General features: G+C 46.9%; 2 protein-coding genes across 4 annotated transcripts in view; one reads left to right on the forward strand and one right to left on the reverse strand.

The window, feature by feature from the left end:
* MYO1H (myosin IH) overlaps window positions 1-19,120 on the forward strand; it is a 59,874-nt gene extending 40,754 nt beyond the window's left edge. Inside the window, exons 19-31 of the mRNA XM_016924149.4 lie at window positions 3,616-3,729; window positions 5,751-5,827; window positions 7,203-7,271; window positions 9,256-9,340; window positions 10,370-10,529; window positions 11,484-11,567; window positions 12,355-12,448; window positions 12,957-13,012; window positions 13,995-14,130; window positions 14,690-14,760; window positions 14,909-15,006; window positions 15,992-16,091; window positions 17,620-19,120. Coding sequence (XP_016779638.2) covers window positions 3,616-3,729; window positions 5,751-5,827; window positions 7,203-7,271; window positions 9,256-9,340; window positions 10,370-10,529; window positions 11,484-11,567; window positions 12,355-12,448; window positions 12,957-13,012; window positions 13,995-14,130; window positions 14,690-14,760; window positions 14,909-15,006; window positions 15,992-16,091; window positions 17,620-17,643 — 1,168 coding nt within the window. The 3' untranslated portion in view covers window positions 17,644-19,120. The remainder of the gene's footprint in view (window positions 1-3,615; window positions 3,730-5,750; window positions 5,828-7,202; window positions 7,272-9,255; window positions 9,341-10,369; window positions 10,530-11,483; window positions 11,568-12,354; window positions 12,449-12,956; window positions 13,013-13,994; window positions 14,131-14,689; window positions 14,761-14,908; window positions 15,007-15,991; window positions 16,092-17,619) is intronic.
* KCTD10 (potassium channel tetramerization domain containing 10) overlaps window positions 19,114-24,851 on the reverse strand; it is a 28,771-nt gene continuing 23,033 nt past the window's right edge. For 2 of the 3 annotated variants that reach the window (XM_001137997.7, XM_009426211.5), the window contains exon 7: window positions 19,114-22,297. In XM_001137997.7, the coding sequence (XP_001137997.2) occupies window positions 22,073-22,297 (225 nt within the window). In that variant the 3' untranslated portion in view covers window positions 19,114-22,072. Of the gene's footprint in view, window positions 23,393-24,851 lie in introns of all 3 variants that reach the window. The other variant, XR_010147755.1, reaches the window with a different exon arrangement.

A 24,851-nucleotide genomic window follows, 5' to 3' on the forward strand; every position in this document is an offset into this window, starting at 1 on the left:
ACAGAACAGACCCCATCCCTGTCCTCATGGAATTTACTTTCTATGGGGGAGACCAACAATAACAAAGATGTAAAGTTGGCCCTCCACACCCGCGGGTTCCATATCTGAGGATTCACCCAACTATGGATTCAAAATGCTTTTAAAAATACAATAAAAATAACAGTACAACAATAATAATACAAATTAAAAAGCAATACAGTCTAATATCTATGTAGCATTTACATAGTATTAGGTATAATAAGTAATTTAGAGATGATTTAAAGTGTACAGGAGGATGTACTCAGGTTATATGCAAACACTATGCCATTTTTTATTAGAGACTTGAACATCCGTGGATTTTGTATCCATGGGGGTCCTGGAACCAATTCCCCACATATGCTGAGGGGTGACTGCATAAGGCCAGGCAGGGATATGTTATTTGAAGAAAAGTGAATCCAGGTAAGGGGAAAGAGTGGCCAGGCTCCCTCCTTAGGTAAGGGGGTCACTCTCTGAGTGAGGAAGTGGGCCATGAGGACATTTGGTGTCTTAGTCTGTTTGGGCTGCTGTAACGAAACATTAGACTGGGTGGCTTCTAACCAACGGAGACTTTTCACAATTCTGGAGGATGGGAAGTCCAAGATCAAGGCACTGGCAGACTCAGTGTCTGGTGAGGGCCAGCTTCCTTGTTTGTAGATGGTGCCTTCTCGCTGTGTCTTCACATAGTTGATGATGTGGTCATAAGGGCACTAATCTCATTTATGAGTGCTCCACCCTTGTGACCTAATCACCTGTCAGAGGCCCTGCCTCCTAACACCATCACATTGGGAGTTAGATTTCATCATATGAATTTTGTGGGGACACAGACGATCAGTCCATAGCATTCAGGGAACATCAATCAAGGCAGGAAAGCCTGGAGGTGGGAGCAGGCTCTAGGGCAAGCTGAGAGGCCAGCATGGCAGCTGGTCAGTGGCTGGGGACAGAGAGGCAGGGGGAGATTCACGGGATCGAGCTGGAGATAGCCAAACCCTGTGCACCTGCCTAGCACCACTTCACTTGATCAGGGAGCAACCATATCATAGAGTTGAAGACAGAAGGTACTAGTCCCTCCAACCTGCAGGTATTTAGGGCCTCTCCCCAGCCCCTCCATATCTGTCTAGCTTTGGCGGTGCGTGCTGGTATTGCACAAGGTCTGCATGGATGAAAGCAGGGCCTGAGGCTGTGCTGTGTCCCCTGGGGGTGGTGGAGACCCTGTCTTCTCCAGCTTTCACTGGAGTTCAGGAAGCACACATCCTGCACCTTTGTGTAGGTGGCTGAACAGAGGAAGAACATGGGACACTTGATACCCTTAAAGAACATGCTCATAAATTCCAGGAAAATAAAAATATTTTTCACTGGACATGGTAGCTCATGCCTATAATCCCAGCACTTTGGGAGGCCGAAAAGTGATCACCTGAGGTGAGGAGCTTGAAACCAGCCTGGCCAACGTGGAGAAACCCCGTCTCTACTAAAAATACAAAAATTAGCTGGGCGTGGTGGCACATGCCTATAATCCCAGCTACACAGGAGGCTGAAGCAGGAGAATCGCTTGAACCCAGGAGGCAGAGGTTGCAGTGAGCTGATATCGCACCACTGCACTCCAGTCTGGGTGACAGAGTGAGCTCTGTATCAAAAATATATATACATGTATTTTTTTTAACAGTTTAAAATCGGATTTTAGAACCTGGGAGGTGGAGCTTGCAGTGAGCCGAGATCGCGCCACTGCACTCCAGCCTGGGAGACAGAGCGAGACTCCATCTCAAAAAAAAAAAAAAAAAAAATCTGATTGTAAAATAAACATAATATGAGGCCAGGCACGGTGGCTCACACCTGTAATCCCAGCGCTTTGGGAGGCCGAAGTGGGCGGATCACGAGGCCAGGAGATCGAGACCGTCCTGGCTAACACAATGAAACTCCGTCTCTACTAAAAAATACAAAAAATTAGCCGGGTGTGGTGGCGGGCACCTGTAGTCCCAGCTACTCGGGAGGCTGAGGCAGGAGAATGGCGTGAACCTGGGAGGCGGAGCTTGCAGTGAGTGGAGATTGTGCCACTGCACTCCAGCCTGGGTGACAGAGCGAGACTCCATCTCAAAAATAAATAAATAAATAACATAAACATAATATGAAAGGAAGGAGCATATTGAGAACACCACTGCTAGCACTCATTGAGTCTTGGACTGGGACTAAATACCTAGTGTGTATTATCTCGTTTAAACCTCATGAGAACCCCATGAGGAAGGTCCTGTTACTGTTCATGTCACACAGGTGAGGCGGCGACTCCTCCCGCTCCGGAGCTGGGCTGGAACCCAGGCATTCTGTTTCTACGCCAGTGGCTCCGGTTGTGCTGCTTCCAGCCTTGATCCATCTGCACTTCTGAATTCTGCGTTCACTTGTTTCATTATACTACAGACATCACGGTTCTCTTTCTAGGGACTGCAGGGTAGAAGGGACTGCATGCTGGAATCAGGTTCTTAACACTGGAGCCAAAATTACCCCTGGGGCGGGGGAAGCCCTCATCACTTCCCAAGCATGGAACCCTTTCTTTCTCTTCTCTACTCTTTCTTGAGACAGGGTCTCTGTTACCCAGGCTGGAGTGCTCCCTGAAGCCTCAACCTCCTGGACTCAAGCGATCCTCCTGCCTCAGCCTCCTGAGTAGCTGGGACTACAGCCGCACACTGCCACACCTGGCTAAAAAAAATTTTTTTTTTTTTTTTTTTTTTTTTGAGACGGGGTCTTGCTCTGTCGCCCAGGCTGGAGTACAGTGGCGCAATCTCGGCTCACTGCAAGCTTTGCCTCCCAGGTTCACACTATTCTCCTTCCTCAGCCTCCCCAGTAGCTGGGACTACAGGTGCCCGCCACCATGCCTGGCTAATTTTGTTTTGTATTTTTAGTAGAGACAGAGTTTCACCATGTTAGCCAGGATGGTCTCAATCTCCTGACCTCGTGATCCGCCCGCCTCAGCCTCCCAAAGTGCTGGGATTACAGGCTTGAGCCACTGCGCCCGACCTTTTTTTAAGTAGAGACGGGGTCTGCCCAGGCTGGTCTCAAATGCCTGGCCTCAAGTGATCCTCCTGCCTTGGCCTCCCAAATTGCTGGGATCACGGGCATGAGGCACCATACCTGGTCTCAAGCATAGATCTTTTTCTTCTGGTACTAGACTACGTTTGTTTGTCTGTTCAGTTTTCTGTTGATGGACATCTGGGTTGTTTCCACCTTTTGGCTATTATGAATCATAGCACCATGCACTGCTACACCCAATGGCTGCTATGAACATTCAGGTATGAATGTTCGGACACCTTTTCATTTCTCTTGGACAGATACCTAGGAGTGGAATTGAGTCACTGGGTTGAGCATCTGATGATGTCATTGTTCTACAAAGACAGGTCAAACTCCCTACTATATTGAAACAGTTTCTCTCTTCTTTCTTTCTTGCAAAGTACCCATCTTTGAATTCGAGAAAGTTCGTGTAATGGGACTACTAGATACACGGAGTGGCTGACATGCCACAGCAGTGCTCAGCAGGCCTCTGGAGCCGGGGATGTGGGGGAGGGCTAGAGGAAGGTACGGTCACAGCTTCTCCATGTCCATCTCCTCTCCTAGGTACAAGTCCTTATGCCCAGACACCTGGCCGCACTGGCACGGGCCTCCAGCAGAGGGCGTGGAACGGCTGATCAAGTACATCGGCTACAAGCCCGAGGAATACAAGTTAGGCAAGTAAGTGACCAGAAGACCACCAAATGGTCTCTTCCCTTGACATCAAAGGGTTTTGTGCATTGATCCGTATCCATCTAGAGCCTGGAGACTCGATTCCTAGGGATTTATGGAGATTTGCAAGATTTACGCTTCATCTACTCAATGTAAATGCAGCTCTTAATCCTTTAGAAGAGCTATGGTGCTGCCGGTGGGAGGAAATGAAGTTATAAAGGAAACTTCCGCACTAAACTGATTTAGCAGATGGGCCTCCTTGCTAGCAAAACAAAGAGGGAACCAGAGGGGCCACCTAACGTCTGTGTGCCTGGATTCTTTCACTGTTCCCATGTACGCATGACCTGCCAGAGGAGCCACTGGGACCTAGACGATGTGAGATCATCTGTAGCATCTCAGAAATGGTGTGCTGGAACTCTTAACTGTAGAGTTGTAGTTATCCATGAGCAGAGACTTTCGTACACATTGAAAGCTTTCAGGCACAACTCAAGGGACATGAATCGGGAAGATCCGAGTCCATCTTGTGAGTCATTTTGGTCAGGGTTAATGAGGTTGCAGGGAAAGGTGTCTCAGCATGAAGATCTATTCCCTGACAGCAGGGCTTCCCCACTCCAGAGATCTCTGCCTGTGATCCTGTTCATGGGCTTTCCCCGCTGACTCCTAACTCCCACTTATACATGGTCGTCTGGGCCGCCTTGGCCTCTCTCCATCTGTAGGCTCCTATTCTGGGCCTGTTCCAAGGATCAGTTACTTATTCAGTCCAGATCTCCAAGGGGATTCTGCAAGGCTCAGCACATCCTGAGGGAGGCAGGGCATGGAGGTCAGAGGTGGGATCCGTCTGTTCCCTGTTCCATAAATTGAAACAGGGACAAGGGAGAGTGAGATCACCAGGTACCACCCACTGCTGTCCCCAGTGGCTGCCCTGGGAACTTTCCCTCACCAGGCCTGGGGTCGGGCAGGCAATGTGAGGTCAGTATTTGTAACTTCTCTCTGCTGGCTAATGTGATCTTCTTTTCATTTTTTATTTTTTTATTTTTTGAGACAGAGTCTTGCTCTGTCACCCAGGCTGCAGTGGCATGATCTCGGCTCACTGTAACCTCCGCTTCCTGGGTTCAAGCGATTCTCCTGCCTTAGCCTCTCGAGTAGCTGGGATTACAGGTGCACACTACCACACTGGGCTAATTTTTGTATTTTTAGTAGAGACAGGGTTTCACCACGTTGGTCAGGCTGGTCTCAAACTCCTGACCTCAGGTGATTCACCTGCCTCGGCCTCCCAAAGTGCTGGGATTACAGGCGTGAGCCACCGCGCCCAGCGTGATCTTCTTTTAAGCTTAGATCCACATTATTTGTCTGGCTGGGCGTGGTGGCTGGTGCCTGTAATCCCAGCTACTCGGGAGTCTGAGGCATGAGAATCACTTGAACCTGGGAGATGGGGGTTGCAGTGAGCCGAGATTGCACCACTGCACTCCAGCCTGGGCAACAAACTGAGACTCTGTTTCAAAACAAAAACAAACAAAAACACCCATATTCTTTGTCATCACTCTTTAAAGCCTAGCAACATAACTTGAAGCAACTTCAGGTTACGATGGTTTATTCATTTCCTGGGACTGCGTAACAGATGATCACAAAGTGGCTGATTTAAAACAAATCTATTCTCTCCTAGTTGTGGAGGCCAGAAATCCAAAAATCAAGAGTTGGCAGGGCCACATTCCTGCGGGAGCCTCTTCCAGCTCTGGTGGCTCCTGGCATTGCTTAGCTGTAGCCGTGTCCCTCCAATCTCTGCCTCCGTCCTCACGTGGGCTCCTCCCTGTGTCTTTCTGTGTGTATAGAGACACTCTCAATGGATTTAGGGCCCACCCTATTCCAGGATGATCTCATTTCTATCCTTACCTCAATCACATCTGCAAACACTATTTCCAAATAAGATGGTATTCTGAGGTTCTGAGTGGAAATGAATTTTTGAAGGGGGTTCAACCCACTAGATGGTAAACTGACCAATTAATAACAAAAACATTTCTTTTCACTTCTAGAACCAAAATATTCATTCGTTTCCCCAGAACTCTGTTTGCTACCGAAGATGCCTTTGAATTTAGTAAACATCAACTAGGTATGATTTCTTTTTCTGTCCCGATTTCAATAGAATATGAAATGAACAAGTAGAGCTTGCGGGTAAATCTTAAACACGGGTGTTTGATATAATGTTAGAAGCATTCGCTTTGGAAACTAGGAACGAGATATGGGATTATGATAAGATCCCTGTGAATTTCTGCTTTAATGAGTGCTTGGAGGTCAGTCACAGATGCAGGCAGATATATAAACGTTGTTCCGCCGTTTCAGTTCTCGTTTGGATCAGATTCTGTTGTTTACTACTAGGGTGTAAAACCGTGAGAGACCAGCCCCTTTAAATTAAAGTTTCCAAAACTTCACTTGCCTGCGAGTCTGATGTTGGAAAGTTTAGCTTCAAAGCCTGCAGCCTGGGTGTTTGCTGGGAATGGTCAATGAGAAAAGTTAGATGGGGAAATGCAAAAAGTAAAAAATCAAAACTGCGGGGGGAGGGAGCGTCTCCTTTGAAATGTAACCGGTCTGTCAAGAACTACACTTGAGTCATTTGAGGGCCTGCTGTGCGCCAGGTGAACACTAAGTCCTTTAAACTGTGGTCTCATTCTGTTCTGAGAACAGACCTGTAAGGGAGGTGACATAGGTGCTATCGTCTCCGCTTTCTATGCAGGGAAACTGAGGCACGGAGGTGTTGGTAACTTGTTGAAGGCTACACAGCAAGTAAGCGGCCTAGCTGCGGTTTGAACCTGGGTCTGTCTGGCTTCAAGGCTTGGTGGTCTCATTTTCTGACCTCCATAGCAGTGGGCATCAATGGCTGGGGATCTGGTTGAAGGGCCACAGTTAGGCCAGTGGGGCCTGAGCCAGCATCTCTAACCAGCTCGTGGGGAATAGGACGTGGCTGCTCTGCAAGGCTCTTGATGAGCTTGGCCTCTGATAGGACCTAAATTGCTGTGTGGAGGGGGTGGATGCAGGATGTAGAAGCCGAGGGAGAGTGTTCTCTGATCCGACCTGGATTCATGCTTCTCCTTAGCTGTGTTGCCCGGCAAGCGTCTTCACCATCTGTCTGAGCCTGCGTGCCCATTTATAAAACATGCTGATGATGCCTGCCTTGTGGGGTGGCGTATGAGAATGAAATCTAATGCCTGACATGGAACTGGGGGGCTTGTAGCACTAGGTCTGTTCCTTGCCCTGGGAAAAGGAAAGGCAGGAAGGAAACTCCAGTTCCCGGGCAGCATCTGGGAGCCAGGCGTCATGTAACCAGCCAGCTCTCGGGTCTGCAGTGCTGAAATAGCTTCCTGAAACATCACTACACCACAGGCCTTTGATGCCCCCTTCCATCGGCCCCCCAAACACCCCCGGAGGTCACAACCACAAAGAGGCACAAATGCAAAGCCATTTCACCAAAACGTCTGTTTTATTTTAAGTTGCAAGAATCCAAGCCACTTACAAACGCTGCCTAGGAAGGAGAGAATACGTGAAAAAAAGACAAGCAGGTAAGAATTAAATAGAAACAAAGAAGTTTTCTCCCTTTCTCATCTGCTTGGCACCTGGGGGCACATTTGTGAGTTCTCTCCCCCTGCTCATCCTTAAAACCTTGTGTGGTGCTATCTTGGGGTCCAGTTCTGGGGCCTCTTCTCATTTTTACCTTATTGATTGGAGATTATAACATAGTGGCCTGTATGTGTTCCACAGGCATGTTTTATTAGTCCTACAATATGTGTACATTTAAAGAATAATTTTGTGGGCCAGTCGCGGTGGCTCATACCTATAATCCTAGCACTTTGGGAGGCTGAGGCGCGTGGATTACTTGAGCTCAAGAGTTCAAGACCAGCCTTGGCAACATGGTGAAACCCTGTCTCTACCAAAACAAAACAAAACAAAACAAAACACCCAAAAATTAGCTAGGCATGGTGGTTAATGCCTGTAGTCCCAGCTACTTGGAGGGCTGATGCAGGAGGATTGTTTGAGCCCAGGAGGTGGAGGTTGCAGTGAGCCACGATGGAACCACTGCACTCCAGCCTGGGTGACAAAGTGAGACCCTGTCTCAAAAAAATAAAAGAATAATTTTTGAAAAAGTTTCAAACATACAAGTACCCTTGAAGCCCTTCCATCTTTTTGTCCCTCCCCAGTCATGTTCTCAAACAACACTCCCACCCACACGCATACATTTCTTGAGAGTAACCACTCTCTTGAATTTTGCATTAATCAGTCTCTTGTTTTTCTTCAATAGTTTCACTATCTATGGGTGTATCTCTAAATAATCTATTTATAATTTAGCATGTTTTAAACTTAACTATACTCTTGGTATTTTGGGTGACATTTTTGCACTCCAAATTGATTTTGAAATTCAACCAGGAGATGTGCATAGATTTAGTTATTCATTTGCTGATAGCTACATAGTATTCCACTATAGCAGCAGAGGTCAGCATTATAGGAAGTATTTTAGACTTGGGAGTCTTATGGTCTCCGTCGCAGTAACTCAAGTCTGCCATGGTAGCAGGAAAGTAGCTTTAGATAATATGTAAATGAATGGACAGGGCTGTGTAGAGATAAAACTTTATTTACATAAACAAGTGGCAGGCTGTAGTGGGCCAGCCCCTGAGCTATGAGTATGCCACAACTTAGCTGTTCTGTTGATGGATGTTTGGGTTGATTCAAGTTGCTTGTCTTTGTAATAGAAACAATGCTGTTCTGAGGATTCGAAGAAAAGCGTTTAAAAAATCTGAAGAGCATTTAAAAATTGGGAAACAGGCCAGGCATGGTGGCTCACACCTGTAATTTCAGCACTTTGGGAGGCTGACGTGGGCAGATAACCTGAGGTCAGGAGTTCGAGATCAGCCTGCCCAACATGGCGAAACCCCGTCTCTACTAAAAATACAAAAAAAATTAGGCGTGGTGGTGCACACCTGTAATCCCAGCTACTGGGGAGGCTGAGGTGGGAGAATTGCTTGAACCCAGGCAGCAGAGGTTGCAGTGAACCAAGATCACACCATTGCACTCCAGCTTGGGCGACAGAGCAAGGCTCTGTCTAAAAAAAAAAAAAAAAAAAATTGGGAAATAAGCCAGAACCTAAGTTTTATGTGCCCTAGTTTGCTTGTGTACCCCAATTTTTAAATGTAGACACTAAAAGTAAACCCCAGTGAGACTAAACATGGTGGTAAGACTAATCTGTACCATCACAAGTGCCATTGCTGTGGCTGAAAAAGACCCTGGGAAAATGACTCCCTCATGTAATTTCAGGGCTTCCCTAGAAACCTTCCATAGCCCCCTCTGTTCTGTCTCCCCCTGGTTCAGTTGTTGCCTGAGTACTCCCAGGTAAGAACTGATGACATTCATCCGACCTTCCATCTCTGAGGCTAACAGAGTGCTGCGGTGGGCGTCCAGATGTTTGTTGAATGGACAAAGCCTTCTGGAAAAGCCTTCTGTATTTCCATACGATTGTGCTCACCTTCTAATGCCAGCAGTGAACTCTTTCAGCCATCAAACTGGAAGCCCACTGGCGTGGGGCCCTGGCTCGGAAGGCAATCCAAAGGAGAAAGTGGGCCGTGCGGATTATCAGAAAGTAAGTTCTCAGGTACAACGGAGAGGACAGGTCACTAAACGCTGGTACCCTGCAGGGATGGTCATGGAGGTAGATGAGTTCTTTGTGATTTTTTGATTTGTGCAGAAAGGAAAAACTCCCTTCAGAATGCCATTAGGAATTCAGGTCCATCCCTTTGCTCTGAGCTGAATTTGATGGTGATCACAACTCAATGTATTTGGAATTTCTCTTAGCCTGGCTCAAAAGTCACAAAGTCAAATGCCTTCTGATGCCAGGCAGGTAAAGTGAGTGAGTCTCATGGGCTGGGATAAGACAACAGGGCATGGTGGAGACTGCAGCAAACTGGAACGCTCAGTCTACCTCAAGGTGGGGCGGTAACTAGCCCATTCCAGTTTACTGCTGCTGTGGGGAAATATAGCCAGATGGCTTGAATTTTCAAGGAATGCTGAAATCTGGCTTTTGGGGTTTTGTTGTTGTTGTTTGTTTTTTTGTTTGAGATGGAGTCTCACTCTGTCGCCCAGGCTGGAGTACAATGGTGTGATCTCGGCTCACTGCAACCTCCGCCTTCTGGGTTCAAGCGATTCTCCTGCCTCAGCCTTCCAAGTAGCTGAGATTACAGGCACACACCACCACACCCAGCTAAATTTTTTGTATTTTTAGTAGAGACAGGGTTTCACCATGTTGGTCAGGCTAGTCTCGAATTCTTGACCTCAAATGATCCGCCTGCCTCAGCCTGCCAAAGTGCTGGGATTACAGGCATGAGCCACCATGCCCAGCCTTGAAATCTGGCTTTTATGCCCTGCTTCCTAACTTTTTAAAATTGGCAGCTACTTAAAGCTCCTCAAAACAAAACAAAAGGCCGTGTGGGTGAAATCGAACATATATGTGGGGCAGATTTGGCCTGTGGCCTACATTCCAGGCCTCTGGCCTATGTGGTCATCTCCACAGCCTCTACCACTTTGGCCGCCTCTGAATCAAAGAAGGGGGAAGAGAATGTAAATCTCGGTGAAGAAATGGTCCAGAAAAGTAAGAAAACATTTTCCTTTTTAGGTTCATTAAAGGATTCATCAGTCGCAACAAACCCCTCTGTCCTGACAACGAGGAATTTATCGTGTTTGTGCGGAAGAATTACATCTTGAATCTCCGGTATCACCTTCCAAAGACTGTCCTGGACAAGAGCTGGCTGAGGCCTCCTGGCATCTTGGAAAACGTAAGGACTAATCTGGGATTTCCAGTGTTGTAAGTAACACGGGCACTGACGAAGCTTAACTCTTGTATGTCTTTGTGCTGCCTCCCTTTGGCTTGAAAGGGCTGCCCTGGCAAAGCCCTTCTTCCCAAGGATGCTGCACAAGAAATTGAACTCCTCAGAATTTGCGATGTCCTTAGTAGCATTATAAAGCCACTGGAGTGTCCTTAGTAGCATTATAAAGCCACTGGAGGTTGTTTAAACAGAGCACTTCTTTTTTTTTTTTTGAGATGGAGTCTTGCTCTGTCACCCAGGCTAGAGTGCAGTGGCGCGATCTTGGCTCACTGCAACCTCCGCCTCCTAGGCTCAAGTGATTCTGGTGTGTCAGCCCCCCTGAATAACTGGGATTACAGGCGCCCGCCATCATGCCTGGCTAATTTTTGTATTTTTAGTAGAGACGGGGTTTTGCCATGTTGGCCAGGTTAGTCTCGAACTCCTGACCTCAAATGATCTGTCCGCCTCAGCCTCCCAAAGTGCTGGGATTACAGGTGCGAGTCACCATGTCCAGCCGACAGAGTACTTTCGAATCATTTCTATTCCTGACGTAGCCTTCCTAGAATAGCATCCCTCAAGAGATGGTCTGAGGACCCTGTGTGTCTGGAACTTAGAGGCGGGGCTGTTGTAAGAGTCCCGGGCTCCACTTTGGACCCAGTGAGTCAGAATCTCCAGGAATCTCATTATAGCCAGTTCTGCAGGTGAGTCATAAACATATTCAAGTTTGAGAATCATTCGTTAAGCAATAGCAAAAAGTTGGGAGAGGATCAGGTTAGCTGCTGTGACTATAAAATATAAAATATTAACACTGTGCTTGAAATCAAACTGAATTCAGCAGTGTTTTTTTAAAGCTTCATTTTGATCGCCACAGCCCCAGACAGGGAGTGAGTGAGGCAAGTGGAAAGAAGTGTGTTCTCCACACAGGCATCAGATCTGCTCAGGAAAATGTGCGTGAGGAACCTGGTGCAGAAGTACTGCCGCGGGATCACAGCTGAGCGGAAAGCGATGGTAGGGACATGATGTCTGCCGTGGCCGGTGGTGGGGGTGGGTGTAAGAGTGGGTCCTGAGTGTCAGTCCTCCTCATCCACCATTTCACCTATAAGTGGGGGTCATGCTAGTCCCATGCTTTGAAATGTTCAAGATAATTGCAGGTAGACCCGTAGAGAGCCCTGGATGAATGCCAGCTGTTATTGTAATCAGCATGGCTCCCTTTGTTACCATGGGAACACAATCGCAACGGCTCCTGCCATCCATCCACCGGAGCAGAGAATGTAGACCCCTTTCTGCTGGAGATCTGTTTTTCACCGTGCTAACCTGCGGGTCTTTTGTGTAAAGGGCTAGAAGAGTAACTATTTCAGGGTTTGTGGCCTTTCTCTGTTGGAATTACTCAACTCTGCTGCTACAGTGAGAAAGCAGCCATGGACAACGTGTGCATGAATGGCATGGCTCTGTCCCAATAGAACGTTACTTACAAAAAGGGACAGCAGGCTGAGTTTGGCCTGCAGGCTGTGGTTTCCCAATCCCTGATCTACAAGAAACTGCTCTGGGAACTCTGGAAAATCCACTTTCAGGAAGGTAGTAAGGGAACGAGCAGAAATGTCAACCCAGTCTCTACCAATATGACTTTCAGGGCATTTTGGCCAAAGCCAGGAAGGTGTTCTGACTTGGATGCTCCGGGGTAACAAGGCTCCCACAGTTTATCCAGCAAAGGATGTGACCTCAATGGGTCTAGAGCTCTTCTATCCCAAAGAAGCCTGTGGCTACCATTTTTATACTTTCAATTGTGTATTACCAGATGCAGCAAAAGGTAGTTACAAGTGAAATCTTCAGGGGAAGGAAAGACGGCTACACAGAAAGTTTAAATCAACCCTTTGTCAACAGTCGGATAGGTAAGTACATTTTCCAGCCTATGTACTTGGCTTTCCAATTCTAAAAGGAGTTAAAGGGTGGGGTGCGGTGGCTCATGCCCATAATCTCAGCACTTTGGGAGGCCGAGGTGGGCGGATTGCCTGAGCTCAGGAGTTCGAGACCAGCCTGGCCAACATGGCGAAACCCCATCTCAACTAAAATACAAAATATTAGCAGGGCGTGGTGGTGTCCACCTGTAGTCCCAACTACTTGGGAGGCAGAGGCAGGAGAATGGCTTGAACCCAGGAGGCAGAGGATGCAGTGAGCCGAGATCATGCCACTGCACTCCAGCCTGGGAGACAGAGCGAGACTCTGTCTCCAAAAAAATAAGTCAAAGGCAGATGCTCAACTCTGCAGCATTTCCTGATGGCTATTTCCCCAGCTGAGATCTTAGCACAGAGATGCATAACAAAACTAGCAGATACCAATGACTTTTCCACAAGATTGGTACTTTAGTGATGATTCATGGCCTTCTGGTTCCCTCTCTAGATGAAGGAGACATTAATCCGAAAGTGCTTCAGCTAATTAGCCATGAGAAAATCCAGGTAAGGCGATGTGTGTCCTCAGTCTCAAACAGGATTCCCTCATCGAGTCTAAGAGCAGGGTCCCCTTTCTCCATAAAGGGCACACTATTTAAATGCAGGGGTGCAGCTGGGCAGCCGGGGCTCTCAACTGTGATGCTTTGGGTATTAACTAAGATGATGGGGAACAAATGATGATTAGATAATGGTTGCTGTTCTCATGATCCCTCCGTCACCCTAGAAACTGTCTTGGTTTGCTTTCCTACAAAATTGAATGAAGTGTAGCCATGAACTTAATCACGAAACACCCCCTTATTGGTGAGAGGCAGTGTGGCATAGTGCCTGGGCACTGACACTTGCTTTGAACGTAGCAGACGTGAGATCCTGGGCAGGTCACTTAAGCTCTTGGTGCCTCTGATCTTCTGTGAATGAGGATGATGGGTTTACTGAGAGGATGGAATGAGTCGGTGGGCGAGAGGTGCTCAGGCTGCTGCCTGGCACACAGCAGCAGGTGAAGCCCTGGTGATCGTGTGTGCCAGTGTCTGCTCTGCCCTTTTTTTTTTTTTGGTTCCCTGGGGAATAGAAGCCACTTTGACTGGATTGGATTACACTGTGGCTGTGAGAGTTTTCATCTCTGACCATCAGAGCAGACCTGCAAGGCAGGTAGCCATAGCCTTGACTTCCTCAGAGGGCAACGCAGGTAGGCAGAGCTAGGGATCCAAATCCCCATCATGCAGAGAGCCAGGAAAAATATATATATATGTGTGTGTGTGTGTGTGTGTGCGCGCGCGTGTGTGTATACACATATATGTATGTATATATGTGTACATATGTATGTGTGTATATATATATATACACACACACACAGAAACACACACACACATATATACACGCAAAATCTGTTTGAGCTTTTCTAAATGCTTGACATCACTTTACCGGGGTCTGAGTAGCAAGAAACTCGGTACTCTGCCCCACCTTCCCCGGTGAAGTCACCTTCCCCTTGCAGTATGGTGTCCCAGTCATTAAATATGACAGAAAAGGCTTCAAAGCACGGCAGCGGCAACTCATTCTTACTCAGAAAGCAGCTTACGTGGTGGAACTTGCCAAAATCAAGCAGAAAATAGAGTACTCAGCTCTCAAAGGTAAGAAGTGGGCAATCTTAAAACAATGCACTGAGTTGACTCAACTACTGGAAAGCCCAGTAATGAAGCTCCCAAATGGGAAACACAAGTGTAGGGTGCCCATAAACCCCGGGGTAGTGATGCACACCTGTAGTCTCAGCTACTCGGAAGGCTGAGGCAGGAGGATCACTTGAGCCTGGGAATTCGAAGCTGCAGTGAGCTATGATTGTGCCACACACTCCAGCCTGGGCGGCAAAGTGAGACTCTGGCTCAAAAAAAACAAAAAACAAAACCATCTGCCCTCCTCCCCTAGCATTGCCCAGCCTGGACTGCACTCTTATTCTGGCATAAATATTAATAGCACCACTTTACTCAAGTACCCAGGTTGGGCAATAGTCTGCTTCCACGGTGATCAGAGCCCACTAGCAGGCTAAGATTTCTAAAGTATGCCCTTCATCCTTCTGGGCCCAGCTAGGAGAATGAAGTGTGGTGTTGGGCAGCCCCTGGGTGTATCTCTTCTTCCTCTGTACTAATGTCAAGCTCTCTAGTTCTTGGCTCCTAACTCTGGATCTGTCTTAAGGTGTCTCCACTAGCAATCTGAGTGATGGAATCTTAGTCATTCATGTTTCACCAGAGGACAGCAAGCAAAAGGTAATTGACAGCCACCAGTCTCTACTAAAAGACAGAAACAATACACTGCCAAAATGTTAAGTTGACCACCATGAAACTTCTCTATTGGAGTGTCTGTTTCTTTAAGCTGTGAATACTGAAATTATGCCTTGTCTCCTCCCCACCCCAGGGGGATGCCGTTTTGCAGTGTGGACACGTGTTTGAAGCAGTTACTAAACTCGTCATGCTGGTTAAGAAGGAGAACATTGTCAATGTTGTTCAAGGAAGGTAGGTGGCTTCATCTTCAGCTCAGGAAGTAATTCAATGTTAAAATGTTTATTAAGGCCGAGCGTGGTGGCTCATGCCTATAATCCCAGCACTTTGGGAGGCTGAGGTGAGCAGATAACTTGAGGCTAGGAGTTCAAGACCAGCCTGGCCAAAATGGTGAAACCCCGTTTCTACTAAGAATACAAAGATTAGCCGGGTTTGGTGGTGCACACTTGTAATCCCAGCTACTTGGGAGGCCTGAGGCACGAGAATCCCTTGAACCCAGGAAGCGGAGGTTGCAATGAGCCAAGATCACACCACTGCACTCCAGCCTGGGCAACAGAGATAGACAATGTCTAAAAAAAAAAAAAAAAATTACAAATCAGGGAAGATGCAAATATTGTTTTCACTCCTGCTTGCCTCCTGCTTCCAAACATAATCAAGCACCATCTCTACCAGTAAGGGGTGAGAAGCCTCTAGTGTTACATCTTCGCCCCTTCCCATAAGTAACTTTTTTCCGTCTTCATCCCTGGGATCTTGGCCTTCAGAGAAATGAAGTCAGTGAAGGCAGGATATCCTGGAGAGCTGTTTCTTTTCCCTCATCCTGTGCTGTTCCAAGTTTTAACAACCAGAGCACATTTGTAGGTGGAATAAGGAGAGAGGGTTGAGTGCTTTGAAATGTGTTGTCATTGTGTTGCTGTACATGAGGGAATACTCAGCCCCTCAGAGTTTCAGTGTGATATGGAAGTAGTTCCATAGACATCAACTGGCCCTTTGAAGAACTGAATGTGCTCATTTGATCTCACGGTAACTACAGAAACATGTAAGTTGCCCAGCTGTGGCAACAGCATTCTTCCTTTCCTCAAATATGCAATAAAATACTGTAATAAAACAGGAATTTGATCTTGAAACTAGTAGAATTTAATAAGTGAATTTCTTCTGCAGACCAAAGGTTGAGAGAAGAAAATATAGTATGTCAGTAATGTGTCACTTTGTGTATTTTAAGTTTACAGTTTTTTATTAGTCCGGGAAAAGAAGGCACAATAGTTTTCGACACCGGACCGGAAGAACAAGTCTATAAAAATAAAAATGGACAATTAACAGTGGTGAGTGGCCGTCTCTGGGAGGGAAGTAAGCCGTTTTAAATGACAATATAAGTTAAAGTTCTACCAATTTCAGTCCTGTAGATTGACTGGAATCATAAGCTATTAATAGTTCATTTCTGCCCTCTATTCCTAATTCTACATCTGTAAGACAGGAAGAAATTGATATACACATCTAAACACTGAATGAGAAAAGAAAAAAGCTTACCATCCTTGTCAGTGAACCAGAAGCTGACATGAGACACTTCCCAAATAGCAGAGTCTAACTTTTCACTGGATAAAGGCTTTACGCTTATTACAGTTATCCATAACTATCCATAACTTCCCTCCACGTGGAAATCAATGCGCTTGTGTCCCACCCAGATACTGAGACTTAATTGGTTGGAGGTGTGGCTTAGGCTTCAGGATGCAAGAAAATATAAACGTAAGAAAAATATGTAAGAAATGTGTAAAAAATATGTAAGAAAATATAAAGTTGCTTTTTGGAATACATGTGTCAAAGGCTGCCCATGTTAATACCTTTGGTATAAAACGGATCTAACAAGCACAGAGGTTTGGGAACCATGGCTACGTTAGGGAGAAGTCTAGCCTGAGCACACAAGTACGCTGCCTTCCCTGACTGTGCCCATGCTGGGCTGAGGGTCCCAGTGGTCCTCGCTGGCTGCTAGTACACGGAGCTTGTTTTGATCCAGTTTTGCTGAAAAACAACATGTTAAATGCAGAGGGAGCTGAATCTTTAAAATGTATCTTGTATTATAGGAAGAATTTTGATACAAATTAATTAAAAAACGGTCTGTGAACATGGAGTGTCTCATACACATTTAAGTGGATTTACCTATAAAGTCATTTTGCAGGCCCGGCGCGGTGGCTCACGCCTATAATCCCAGCACTTTGGGAGGCCGAGATGGGCAGATCACCTGAGGTCAGGAGTTCGAGACCAGTCTGGCCAACATGGTGAAATCCGTCTCTACTAAAAATACAAAAATTAGTTGAGCATGGTGGCACATGCCTATAGTTCCAGATACTCAGGGAGGCTGAGGCAGGAGAATTGCTTGAACGCAGGAGGCGGAGGTTGCAGTGAGCTGAGGTCGCACCACTACACTCCAGCCTGGGCGATAGAGTGAGACTCCCGTCTCAAAAAAATAAAATCATTTTGTAGATACAAAATAATTGCCTCTAGACACAATGAACTCCTTTGGGGACAAGTTAAAATAAGGATCATTTTGGACGTAGACTATAAGGTGTCTTTTTAGTTTACACGCTGTCTTAAAAGTGACACCCCAGAGACTGTCTCTCTCTCCTCTGGAGTCACACGGAGTCCATCTTCCTCCCTGACTGGTTCTGGCTGAAGAGGCTGACAGGCCTCGATGAGCCAGTTTCTAAGTCTGGCTTGTCTCACGGGAGGTGGCGCTGGCTTCTCACAGGCCCTCCACACCCACCTTGCTAATGGTGACAGTTGAGGTGATAACTGTTTCCTTTTGCGCAAAGGGAGCGGGGAAGGGCTGTAAACCAAAGTGTGACTCTCTCCCAGGTGTCAGTCCGGAGGAAGTCCTGATAGAGGATGACGTCTGACCTCTACCATCGCCATTTTTGCTCCAACTGAGGAAACTACAGGGGAAGTGGGGATTGGATCCAGTTAGCTACCTCTTCAAGGTACCAGGCCCGCAGCACTAACAGATCACATCTGAAGAAACTGAGGGGCGTTAGGCTTAAGCCTAATCCCAGCTCCTCAGCTGCCCCGTGGCACCTTATTTAAAATGTCACCTTCTGGAAGCAGACCCCAGGTCACCCGAAGGCGTAATTCTAAACACCCTCAACAGGATCTATGTTCAGTGCGCAGTCCAACGTGTCATTAGAGGGTGGGCAAGATTCTCTACCGTCAAGTTGCCCTGAGACATGATGAAATACTGTGTACAGCAAGTTCTCAAATAACATTTCATTATATGTTGATAAGACATCTGATTCCTGGGCAGGGCCACTGTCTGGGTGGAGTCTGTATGTTCTCCCCCTGTCTCTGGGTTTCTTCTGGGTGCTCTGGTTTCCTCCCACTTCCCCAAGGTGTGTGTGTCAGGTGCACTGGCATGTCTATGCGGTCCCAGTCTGAGTGAGTGTGGGTGCGTGAGCCCCGTGAGACGAGGACATCCTGTCCAGGGTGGGTCCCGCCTTCTGCCCTGAGCTGCTGGGATTGGGCTCTGGCCATCTGCAACCCTGAACGTGCAGGCTGGAGAACGAATGAATACAAATTTTATTGTAAAATAAAAATGTATACAAAGCATATGAGCACACAGATGGACAGTAAATGCCACAGCGCAAAAGCGTGTAGCGAGCCTGCCACGCTTGTGACTGGGGAAGGAGTCCTTATACTTTCACCTTTGCAAGCGTTTATTCACTGATTTATGCAGCCACCACTGTGACCACCATCACTTACCGATTCACCAAAACTTAGGTAATACGATCTTATTTTTGATTTAATTAAATATACGTGTAGCTCATGTATTTCACAGTTTAATATGAGAAGTGCTTTGGTCTTTATTTAGAAATTGGGTGATGTTTTTGTGCCCAGCAACATGCTGTAGGAATTTAACTCTTGTTTACATCCATTAGCCTCATGGTTTTGCTTCAAGTCTCAGCTTCCAAGAACCTATCAATGACTTACTGTGCATGGTCTGAGACTAAGTAAAGGAAATTTCCTAAAGCTGTGAAATTTGAATTTTGCTTTAAATAAATGGAACTCACATGTGTCAAGGGATTGGGTTTGGTGAACTGAAGCCCTCTGCCCCATAATAGCAAATCAGTGGTAACACCAGCTGATTCACTTTTTCATGAGCCAGGCAGCCTTTGACCCCAAGACTTCCTTTTGGTGTTTGAATTCAAACAAACACTACAGAAACATGACTCGTCTTTTCCCTTCCACCTGGAGCGACTTTAAGGGGCTGAGGCAGAACGTGGGGGCCCTGCCTTTGTTGTAAACCGATTTTAGCGGCCTGGTTATGCCGGGCATGCCTGACAAGAGCCAGAAAACAGAAGCATTTTATGACTTTTATTTTACATGTCGACAGATGTTTGCACAACATACAGTGGCTACATCTAAAACTTTGAGCATTTTTTTATGGCGCAAAGAGACAGAAAGGTTAATGACACACTTAACTGCTACAGTGACTTTGGGTAGAGCCCTAAAGACAGCACACGCTCCAGAGGGCGGGCTGAGTGTTGTTCACACTTGGGTCCTGAATCGCTGTTGTAAGGTACAGAGACACACTTTAACTGGGGAATGGGGTCCCCGCACAGTGATCGCCCCACGGGAGGGTGACAGAATATGCCAGGAATTGTCTTGGACATGGGCCCCAGTCACCACAATCAGATGGCTTATTTGAAACAAACAAAAAAAAAACCCCTTGATTACGACACACCAAAGCTGTTCCAATTTGTAAAAAATTGTAGTTATTACATTGCAATGAAATCTGACTCTTTACCAAATCTTGGGCCAATGTTTTACTTGGATAGTGCTTACATTATAAATATTGGTTTTTGCCCTTAGTGCTAACATAAGAAAAATCAGTTCCTTGTATACTCAGTAACAGAGCTTGGACCAGCCAATGCTGTCTATTCACTCATGGCTATAATGCAGCCGACAGAATTGTTCACCATGGAATGTTTTATAAACCTGTTCATATTCCAGAGAGACAAAGACTCAAAACTACAAGTGCAAAGTTGGAGAAAAAGTGAGGGTAGAGAGAGCTGCCAGAAACACTAGCTCATTAGGCATAGAGGCCACAGCAAATCAAATTGTTCCACAAACTCATTCTTCACACAAACATTTAAAACACTATGCAGCCAGGCATGGTGACTCACACCTGTAATCCCAGCACTTTGGGAGGCCAAGGTGGTCGGATCACAAGGTCAGGAGTTCAAGACCAGCCTGGCCAACATGGTGAAACCCCATCTCTACTAAAAATACAAAATTAGCTGGGCATGGGCTGATGGGTGCCTGCAATCCCAGCTACTCGGGAGGCTGAGGCAGCAGAATCGCTTGAACCCAGGAGGCGCAAGTTGTGGTAAGTGGAGATGGTGCCACTACACTCCAGCCTGGCCAATAGAGCAAGACTCCGCCTCAAAAAAAAAATTTATACAATGGCTTTTCCATTTTCCTGGCCAACATTCACTTCGACTTTCTAAAAAAGCTCAACCCAAAAGACAGGGTTGGTGTTTAACACTTAAACAAACAGTATAAAATATTTACGAAACATTATTTTGTAAGCCCTCTTTCCTTAGCACTTAATAAAATCCAAATGGCCTAATATAAAAGTTTCTCACACGACAGTTTAAAAAGCATCTGCCCAATACACGATTTTGACATTCAGTCATGATTGTTTTAAAGTTTTATTGTAGACTTTGCTGTTGGATACAAAATGAAGGCATACAACTGTCACAGGCAGGGCAGTAAGTACAAAGTCTAAGCTGTAAAAACCGTTTGAAAATATAAACTCGTTTTTGGAATACATGTGTCAAAGGCTGCCCATGTTAATACCTTTGGTATAAAACGGTAACGATTCCCTTGACAAACCCATCCATCACCTGACGCACATTCACATCTCCTGGTAACTACTCTACCTAGTCTAGTCTCAACCACCCCTGTCAGTCACAACTCACTCCTGTTCCTTTGCAGGCGCAGAGGAGCCTGGGAGGTAGGTCACTGAGAACACCCGTCCTACATAGGCGCTGCGCCCAGCCGGGCTCCAGCAGGGGCCACCTGTGCCCCACAAGCGCACGTCCCCACCCACAGTCACACATATCCCTTAAACAAACATGAACACAGACACAAACCAGACCCAAAGTTATCTATCTACCCGCACATCCTCAACCTGTTCACTGCTGGCCACTCTACACTGTGTAAAAATCAGAGGCAAAGACAAGAGGGTCTGTGTTTATAGCAGGGAAGCTCCCTGGGGCTGGTGGTGTGAGGGTGTCCCTGCCTGGATGCCAGGCTGGGAGGACAAAGGGTATGGGCCACACTGAATTTCTAAGCAAAATGACTTAGAAAGTTAGCCCAGCTTCATGGGGAAGGAGGCTGAAGAGGAGCGGGATCCCAGGGAGGGGTAGTTTATGAGCTATGCCTGTCACAGGGTCAGATGGCCTTCCTGGAGTGGAGTCGGGTCAATCAGGAGAACAACTGGAAGGGGCTGGAGTTGGGGAAAGAACCAGAAACAGAGCTGGACACTTACTGCCATGGAAAGTTCTGCTCCTACGCAGACATGTGGGGTCCCAGTGAGCACCAGGCCAAAGACCAGCCCAAGGTGGCAAAAGGCTTGCTCCCTAAACAAAGCCTTGCACCCAAAGTTGCACTGGTCTCAACGATTTAGACGCTCATTCAGCCACATTTCCACTGCCACAAGCTGCAATTATCAACAAGCTATAGGCCCAAAGCCACATGGCAGAAAGCACATCTAGCAAAGCAGTGGGGATTGTGCCCAGGCCAAACACATAGGAACCAGGAGTGGACCTGCTGGGGCTGGAGGATTATGAAATAAGAAGCAGGGAGCTCAGATACCTCTGGTGGCCTCCAACTGCAGGACAACTCTCAGAATTGGCAAACTGAACCCTTAAGGGAGTGTCACCCAAAAAGCCCATATAGGAAGTCGACACCCACAAAAATAAATATTGCAAACAAAAGTTCTCACATACACTTCACACTCATTCATACTTTTCCTCTGAGAACCGAGAAAGCCTGGCTCCAAAGAGTCTCAGATTCTCATGAAAAGTAGAGATCTTAGACACAGCTTGTTCAACGACAGGGGTCATACGCCTGGGTCAAGACAATCAATTTGTTTTGTCAAGCAATACCAAAATAATCATCTGGCTTGTTACAAAAGTATCTCCAGGCTCCAAGGGAAGCAGAAGGGGCCCGGCAGCCTGCACAGGATCTGGGTGTAGCACGGCAGGGAGTGGGGGGCGGTGAGAGGAGGGCGGCTCGGTCTCTTGCCTGCTCACTGGTGGAGGTGGGCCCGGTCATCGGGGCGCTTGATGTGGATCCTCCGCACGCGCTCGATCCGCTCCCGCTCCCGCTCCTCGTCCTCGTCCAGGTGGTGGGAGCGCCCTGCCGCCCCGCCTGTGGCCTCCAGGAGCGCATTGTCAGGTCCCCGGCCATCCTGGGCCTCATACAGCAAAATGTTCAGAGTCTCCTCATAAATCCGGGCTTCGGGAAACTCCACCTGTGTTCCCACAATATACAGGGCAGGTAAGTTATGGCCCACCCCCTCTGCCAACACCTGGACTTTAAGCAGGGCCGCCAGGCTAAATCAGGCCCCTGGGATTCTGCTGAAGGCCACCGGTATTATTTTTAAATAAACTGATATTTTCAATGGCAACACTTACATGTGGTGCTAAATGCACAGAAAATCAAGGGGATGCAGAGAAACAGGTCTCCCTGCCCCTAGTTTCCCTTCTTAAAGGTACAGTTTCTCATCATTTTACCCTCTCAAAGATTCTGTGCAGGTAAATATGTGTAATACATATATTTATTCACACACTTCAAAAAACACACAAGGTGGCCCACCACACAGAGTTGTACATGTCTTCCTCTTGTGCCTAACTTAACCTAGAGATCATTCTGTATCAAGGAATTATAAATACGACAATGCAATTAACCATACTTGGATGGCCATTTAGGTCAGTGCTAATATGCTTCTCCTAACAGAGCTGCAACCTTGCACAGAAGTCCTTCCACACCTTAAAGCAGTCTCTAAAGCAGTTTTTTGTACAGGGTCCAGCTGGGGACTCCCACGAAATGGGCATGAGCCCTTCTGCTGTTTGGCAAATCATTGTGTTTGCTCATTGCCCTTCAGGGTTAAGGTGTGATGAACAGGAAGAGGGCCACATAAGCAGGTCCCACACATTTGATCAGACTAGACTCCACTTTCAGGGTGGAATTCAGAGGTTCCGGTTCTGGGAAAAATGGAGCAGGCACACTCTACCCCGTCTTCCTCAGTGACACTACAAAGCCAGAATGGGATGCACACAGCAGCTAACTGTGGACTCAGAAGTAAATCATGGCAGGCAGATGGGGGAAACAACAGAATTTGGAGTAATGCCCAACAGTGAGTTTACTGTTTGCTGCGGCCAGCACTGATGCAGCCTGAAACCCTGAAATGGCACCAGGACAGACCTCCAGAAGGTCTCTAGTGGCCAGGGAGGCCAACAGAGTCTAACACGCAGAGAGGCTGGGAGGAAATCCTGGTTTTCTTTCCTTTTTTTTTTTTTTTAAAGATATGGGATCTGGCTAATTAAGCTTTAAAATTTTAAGACTTCTCATTTTTAGAGCTTAATAAGGAGCAAGGGGATTTAGAGACCACGTGGTCTGATCCCAACTGTTTCTTGATTCACAGACCAGGTTCAGGAGTGGCGTGTTCTTGTGTTTGTGAAGCTGGTTAGGGGCAGAGCCAGGATGGGAGTCCAAGGGCCTCTTTCTTTTCTCTTTTTTGTTTTGAGAGGGCGTGTTGCTCTGTCACCCAGGCTGGAGTGCAGTGGCACCATCATAGCTCACTGCAGCCTTGAACGCCTAGGCTCAAATGATTCTCCCACCTCAGCCTCCCCAAGTAGTTGAGACTATAGGCATGCATCACCATGCCCAACTAACTTTTTTGTAGAGATGAGTGTGTTGCTATGTTGCCCAGGCTGGTCTTGAACTACTGGGCTTAAATGATTCTCCCACCTCAGCCTCCCAAGTAGTTTAGACTACAGGCACACACCACCATGCCCAGCTATTTTTTTAAAAATTTTTGGTAGAGACAGGGGTGTTGCTATGTTGCCCAGGCTGGTCTTAAACTCCTGGACTCAAGCAATCCTTCTGCTTTGGCCTCCCAAAGTGCGGGATTACAGGTGTGAGCCACCATGCTCAGTCCTTTTATTTTCTTGCACCCAGACCTGAGCATTCCTGTGGCAGCAACCAGAGACTGCAGGAGTCAAAACTCTGAGGGAAGGAACCTTCTTTTCTGATGAGAAGAGCTGTGGTCTCAGCAGGATTGGGAGAATCTGGTTGCTTTTTCTATCTTCATGCTCCTGGGCCCAAAATACAGGCATGGTTACAGAAAGTGGGTGGCAAAGGGGGAATAACCAAACCCCCAGCTTTCTGGCTGGCCGATCAGAGAAGAGGACTCCAGGGAAGCTTAGAGAACTGCGGAGAAGAGGAGCTTGAGAAAGCAGCCTGTGAAGTTGTATATGAACTCCTAGACCCACACCCAGCTGCAAGATCTACCCCTAAACCGCATACGCAGACTGAAAGAACTGAATGCTGCAAGAGATACTGCCCAGGACAGACGGGCCACAGCATGGCACACAGCTGGGACAGATTTGAAGGCTATGAAAATCAAACTGTCACCGCAACTACAAACTACAGAAGGCTGGTTAGAGCTTGCAGCCTGAGCCCAGCTGGGTCAATTGCCTGCTAAAACAAAAACATCAATGTTCTCCCTAGGATTTAAACAAGGCCTGGAGTCCTTTAACAATATTCAAAATGTTTAGGATACAATCAAAATTTCTCAATACACAAGAACCAAGAAATTCTCAACTCCTGTGGGAAATAACTCACAGATGCTAGTGCCAAGGTGACACAAGGTTTTGGAATTACCTGACAGAGACCTGGCAGCAGCTACTATTAACCTGTTCCAGTAAGTAAGGGCCAATGCTCTTAGAGCAAATGGAAACATAGGGAGTCTCAGCAAGGAGACAGAAAAACCAAATGAGCACTTGAGAACTGACAAATACAAT

The sequence above is a fragment of the Pan troglodytes genome, chromosome 10 (genome assembly GCF_028858775.2).
Source record: "Pan troglodytes isolate AG18354 chromosome 10, NHGRI_mPanTro3-v2.0_pri, whole genome shotgun sequence".
Classification (NCBI taxonomy): domain Eukaryota; kingdom Metazoa; phylum Chordata; class Mammalia; order Primates; family Hominidae; genus Pan; species Pan troglodytes.